This window comes from Neodiprion virginianus, chromosome 3 (assembly GCF_021901495.1).
Source record: "Neodiprion virginianus isolate iyNeoVirg1 chromosome 3, iyNeoVirg1.1, whole genome shotgun sequence".
Classification (NCBI taxonomy): Eukaryota; Metazoa; Arthropoda; class Insecta; order Hymenoptera; family Diprionidae; genus Neodiprion; species Neodiprion virginianus.
This window is the reverse complement of record NC_060879.1, coordinates 42,601,228-42,608,063: the sequence shown is the minus strand read 5'-3', so window position 1 is coordinate 42,608,063 and position 6,836 is coordinate 42,601,228. Positions and strand designations below refer to the sequence as shown.

Genomic DNA, 6,836 nt, shown 5'->3' with positions numbered 1-6,836 from the left:
ACATGTGCGTGGATTTACTTCAATGCGAGTGGCAGTCTAAAAATTAAATTTATTCACTATGCCTCTTAAAAGAACATCACATCAAGTACGTATTGATAGGCCAACGCGTGTTCGAGCCAAGCCAAGCGAAAACGTAAAAATTTCTTAGAAATCTTAGGGCATTTTTACCGAGGCTGCAAACGAGGGTGATAATTTGAGCGGTTGCAATGATCAAAGGATGAGGCTGGGACGGAGTCGAAAGAGGAAAAAGGTATGGTCACTTCGGCTTCTTGGTGATGACTGAGAGGTAGCAAAAGGCGCCGACGTCAGGTATGGGCTGAGAGGCCAAGAACGCACCGCCGTCAGGCGATCGTCGCATGATCTCCGACCTCTGTGCTCCCCCCGCGATCACCGAGTCGCCGGATTTTATTGTCTTGGGTGGGTTTATGTCACAGACGCCTCCCTCCGAGACTCCTGGCTGCAATCAATCGTGTCCGGAAGATTTGTTATTAGTTCCTTCTACCTACGATACTCTTCAAGTGATACGTATTTCAAAGAATTCTCAATACGAATGCGGCAACTTTTGCGAAGCTACAGCCTGGCTCATTGATTTGTTTCGTCCTTCGTTCATTGATTTATTTTTATACCAGAGGTTTGATTTACTATGAGCTAACCAGAAGATTTGCCATTGACATCATAGAGCTGCCTGGAAGCGGAGGCTTGTCAAACGGTGGCTTGAGGGTGCCCTCTTGGACGTTTAGCACCAAGTAATACATAAAGTCGTTCCGTAACTTCATTTCGTCGATGGTGTTTGCGCCTGTCTTGAGGTATCTTAGCCATCGGACCGCCGTCTGCCTGTCTTTTGAGAGAGAGAGAGTAAATCCAACATGCATCCGGGCCACACCGTATGAGATCGGAACAGCTTATATACTTATGTGTGAAACCAAATATCTTCTATGTCGTATACAACAGTGCGCTGATTACTTATTACAAAACGACTGATCTTGCGTGCGGATCATTAATTATTTTCATTGGATACCATCAAATTACTGTCTTAAGATAAACGACGTTCGAAACAAAACCCCTCCCCCCTTTGCAAATACCTCTTGTGAGGGTGTCTTCCTAAGATCCGGAGGTCTAGAAATCATTATCGTCTGATTTACAAGAAAACATATTTTGCGTAAAGATCGGGCTAACCTTGAATATTTCTGATGTTCGGAAGCATAGTCTTGACAATGAAAAGGTTGTAGTTGCAATCGTAGATGAGGGAGTCTCTGAGCTCGGTCGACATCGTGAGGAGTAATTTATCCCCGCGCGGTAATCGATTAACGAGTTACGAATCAAGCTGAGCTCAATAACAATAAGAAAATTTTGACAAATTTAATGTCATCGCTCACTCTAGGATGTTTCAATGCACCCAAACTCGCGATGTAAACGTGGTAATAGAAAATTGCGCATCGCATTATACAATCGGGTCTGTCCCTCTATACCGAACCAAATAGAACGGTATATACCGGGAATCGTGTAATTATTGTCATTTGTATCGTCGAGTAGGCACGACGACAACGACGACGACGTCCGCACCACTGACGTAGCAATAATGTGACAATGCGCGATGCGCGTCGGACGCGCGAGCTTAATCACTAATGAGCGTAGCGTCCTGGCTAGTCCAACACGACACTTTGCTCTATTAGCATCATGTCCACACGGCAGGATCGCAATTATTTACCGATTACGATTGGTGAAACGAGTATCGCATTATACGAATTACAGGTGGCTGGCTTTACTATTCTATTCCACTGATTGGCGGTTTCGCCGCTTTTGTCTCGTTAGTATCCGTATTATTCCGGTCCATGACTCTCGTTTCGACTGTTATTTGGAATTTATTGCCCGAGAATTTATAATGGCGGCAATGATCCGTGCTTTGCTGTTTTCACCGTTTGCTGTGGATCTTCTATATACATTGTAGAGTATATATCTTGATACTCAAACTCGTGTAAGACACCTGCATATACGGATACATGATTGGGCGAGTGAAAAATAATAAGGACATTCTACTGTGATGAGAACTTAATCTTGGAAATTTTTTTTTCTTTGCTATCATTGAAACATGCTGTTCAATCGTCACTCGCTGAAAAGTTATGCCTATAATGAAATCTAGAACCGGAAATCTGGGAATTATTCAATTTCTTTGAGCAGAGGTAGTCGTTTACTGGCACCTCCGATATGTCAGATGAGGGACTATAAAAATGCAGGTACACGAAACTTTTCATAATTTAGAACTAAGAGTTTTTTAGATAATAAATTAAAAAATCACAAGAAGTATGAAAAACTTCTCCCAAATAAGCATAACCTCAACCATTTAAGATATTGCTTGTAATCGGATGGTGAAAAAGAGTTCCACGCTTATCTAGGCTTCTAAGAGTCGTCAGCTCGAGCCGCAGTAGATCACTTCTATAGTTCACAGTGGTTCAAAAACTCTATGAGATTGCTAATTCAAAGAGCCACAATTCGGCGACGGGCAGAGGAATGAACGGAAGGCCCGTTGCGGCTCGTGAAAGAAAGGAATGGGTGTATCACGCAATCGTGTGATTCGCACCTCGTTATCCGGATGAATGAAGCGGTTAAAGCCGAATGATGGTAACAAAAGAAATGGAGGAGGCAGCATGTGTCGCCGAATGCCTTCAATTTTTGCCATTCTTGTGGAACTGGCAAGGCTGGTTTACGCGGTACCTACAAATCGAACAGTTGTCACATTTGTTTACCACAGTCAATTGGAACAAAGGTCCGATCGCAAAGCCTCGGAGTAATGTTCAAGAATGTATATCCTTGCGTGTGTTGTACCAAAGTAACCACATATAAATGGTATTGTGATAGAACAGCGAGGCTACGCGGTCCAGCTCCTGTCCGCATTCAATCGATTATAAGGTGACACACGGGACGCACGACATAAGCCGCCTGGAATCCGGAAAACGGGCGAACGGAATCTTTCGAAAACTTGGAATGACTGGGAAGAGAAAAGTGTACGTTTTTATATCGCGTATGGAATAATAGAATATCTGGTATCATACACATTCTAACATATGAAAGCAAAGAATCCGAGAGCGGCCACATGCGGTGATCGAGATATGCTGTAAAAAATAATTGCCACTTAATTGCAATGCTAATTGCAATAATTATACGTACACGTCGTATATTATGATAATGAGATGTGACAGGAAGAGTTGCCGCCTGCATACCCGGAATGCAACGCGGCACACACACTCACTGGACGTCCTCGTTCTTCAACTTCCGGCTTGCACATCACGCGTGTAGCAGCTGTTTTATCTACGAAACTGACAATGAGCTTCAAGTCTTTTTCCACTATACATACACGAGTTTGGCAAACTGTTACCTCTGCCACCTCATCTGTAAGTTTACAACTTGCTTCTATTCGTCTGGATCCAGTCCTTTTTTCTTCTTTTTCCCATCACTATCAATCTTGTCGTTACACATGTGTAAAGTTGTAAGACTCAAAGCACCATTATGATATTTTATTCCTTTTTACAGACCACAACTTTTGATATACAAATTCAAGTAGTGAGCGTAAACTGACGAATATGATAGTGCGTAAAAGTTTTCAAGTAACCTTAGGTAGAGCAAAAAATTTGTCTAACAATAAGTACGAAACACTGGCACAAGAGTTATTGCTGCAAACGAAAGAAAGAAAAGTGTAGACGAAATGTGTGATACGCGCACTTATACCGACAATTCGGTCAATCTCTAGGTTGCTTCCGAAAATTTCACATGACAGGTTCAGCAAGTGTCGATAAGAGAAAACGGTGTCAGAGATTGAGTTGAAACAAACATACCTCAGCAAACATATAACCTAACAAGACTTGTCCCAACTTTTTCAGGATGCCGTATAAAGAGCGTAGAACGCTTGCCAAGGTCAGGGAATTCTGGAAGGATTCCTCTGCCGGTGTTTTTCATGTCTTTTTTCATAATTTTGTTTTTCCGCTATCCTCTGTCTCTGTTTCTACTCTCCTCTTGTATGTGAACAATTCGTTCGCTGTAAATTGCTGTAAGTATATCCGCAATGCTGAGGGTGAGTACGGTGCCACAGCCTGAGGAGGAATACTAATTAGTCCAGGAACGATTTATAATTATTCACGTAAATGCGACCAACTCGTCGCGCTCTTCCTTCATTACGAGGCAAATAAGTGACTTTTAAGGCACGCGATCACGTCAAGTCGACAGTGCAAGCAACGGTCGCCACCTATACGTTTTCTCCTGTACCTGCTGGGCACATGCGAGACGCTCGTTGTCAGATACGGGTTTCAGGTATACATAACTCAAAGCTTTTCCGTGCCAAACGTAAAACGTTTCTGCTCAAATCGTTTGTAATATAGTAACTTGACTCCTCGTACAGATCTTTGCGTTACCAAAGTATTGTCGTTTTGAAGTTCCAGAACACAGTATTTCAATGATCTTTGTTTCAAATCTGGTTGAGATCAATTATTATTTAGCTTTCTATAGTTATAGTTGTGAATTCAATATAGTTTTCCCAGCGCAACAAAGATTTTCATTCTAACATTATTGTAACAACTAATCCTGTAATTGGGCTTGTTGAAAAAAGGTCACACTCCAAGTGACAAAATGCTTTCGCGAAGCAAAGATTCAACAATGACCCCGTTTCCGCGTACACTACACAAAATTTCATCAAAAACTAGACCAACTATTTAACGTCTTGTTCACTCTGTGGAAAGCACAGCTCGATACGGATACATATTATTATGATTTACGGTGACTTCATGTGTGAAAAAACGGTTTTCGGTAAACGATTCAAGCTTCGCAATCCTATTGAAAAATTAATTTGGACCCACGGTTCAGAAAACTATGCGATAATTTCAATCAAATCTGTTTTTGTAACGATTTATAAGTGTGACAGAAAACTGGTGCCTTCGAATGACACCCTTTAATGTTTTCGTTCCTTCTCCAATTTCGACACCGCAGAAATGTTTTTCTTTCTTCAGACCATTAATTATGCCCCTGTTTTTTATCGTCATTATCGCCACGAAACGCCATATACCAAATAAGTTTCACCCTGCCTGCACAACTGATTTCAAACGCAGCGCCCAGCGGCTCAGATTTTTTTCCCGCTCTGCCGTAGCGTTGAGTCGGCTGCGTTGTGCAGGAGCAATCGAGGATACCAATTCCAGAAAGTACATGTATGTATGGCTCACAGTTTTGAGGGACACAGTATAAATGTAACATATGACACAGAGATTCAGAGCTAATGCTTACCAACTACTTAGGCGACTGTGAATATAAAGTTGCATGATGATAGTGAAACGAGACAACAAATTGGCGGAAGGTAAGTTGCGATGATTGAGCAAGTATTCTGGATTGGACCAATATATTAAGATACAAGTGCGCAAAGTATGTGATTCTTATACGGGTTTAGTTTGTCGGCCAAGCGAAGCGAGGGTAACAAAAAACGAATGCGAGGTTCACATACGCGCACGTGTGTCGTATACTATTTTTTGTAACACCTGTAATGAGAAGTTCGACTCGAGAAAATTGAAACCGTGGTAGTCTGACTTGAACGTTATAGTCACGAATCATCTCGTCCGATGACGCTAGTTTAACTCTGAAAACTATATGAACATCACCTAACAGTTTTGGAACTGTTTGGAAATCGACCGTTTTGCGCACCCTCTTCGTTACGTGAAGTCGAACTTCCCATGCAGGTGTTACAAAAAATAATTTCCGAGCTGAGTTTTTGATGCTTTTTTTTATTCAAAAAAACAACTATCAGACTATTCGCTGTGGAATTCTGAGCTGAACGAAACATATGTAGAACATGTTTTTGTTTATCGATGCTTGTAGATGCGCCATAGAGTTTTGAAGAAAACAAATAATAATTGACGTATTTTACACATGACGCCAAGATTGCAAACACGCAAAAAATTATCCAAAAACGATTCTGAAAAAGAATTTTTACTTTTCGCAAACCGTACAGAAATGCATCTGCTTCCCGCATTCGAAAGATAATTCACAGGCATGATGGCCAGTCTCATCCTCCGGTGTTATTCACCCGCGTGCTTCGTATTTGCAGCCTGTAAGCTGTGAATCCATAATAACTTCAACCGTTTTGTGAATTATGCTATTATATTCCACGAGGATATTTTCGTACTCCTAAAATTGAAGCAATTGCCGAAAAACATTAACTTCATCAAATGTCAAAACTGGGTTATTATTGAAGAAGGAAGTAGTAGTAATACTATTCATAAGTACATCAGAGAAAGGAAAACAGAAACCACGAAAAAGAAAGGAAAAATAGATTAAAAAACGAGCAAGCCTCCCGCAGGTGGATGGCGGGGAACGGAATAATAGGGTAATTTGGAGGCGAGCGCCCAGGGAATACAAAATGACTTACAATAAGAAAGAAAAGAGGATTCAGTCTTCACTGCGCTTTCAAACGCCAATTTCACTCGGATTTGATCCAAACGAACGATCACGCTTTCGATCGATTCCAACTACTGCAGTTTGCATTCACGTACATGTTTCGTTGTACAGAATATAGCATACTGTGCAACAAGGAAGCAAACTCGGTCTTTTCGGGCTGAGCGTAAGTTTGCAATATGAGTCGTAGGTGAGCAGATGAAGTATATTGCAAATACGCGAGGCGAGAAGTCCTGCCTCCTTCTTGCATACGTTTCTTCACATAATAAGAGTATGTTACGCGTTTGTCACGAAGCACGAAATTGCGGTTGGGGCCGCGTGATGTTTGCGACAGCGCATGCGCGTTCGCAAACGCACTCTACCTTCGTAGAAACCGGTACTTCGTGTACGAAAAACACGCATGAAAAAAC

General features: G+C 41.7%; 1 protein-coding gene across 1 annotated transcript; it reads right to left on the bottom strand.

Annotated features, from left to right (window-relative positions):
- Window positions 1-256: 256 nt before the first annotated feature.
- On the bottom strand, window positions 257-1,270 carry LOC124299674 (uncharacterized). Its single transcript, XM_046752945.1, has 3 exons — window positions 1,177-1,270; window positions 654-838; window positions 257-457 (listed from the first exon to the last, which is right to left on the bottom strand). The coding sequence occupies exons 1-3, from the start codon at window positions 1,268-1,270 to the stop codon at window positions 257-259; spliced, it is 480 nt and encodes a 159-aa protein (XP_046608901.1).
- Between the last annotated feature and the right edge of the window lie 5,566 nt (window positions 1,271-6,836).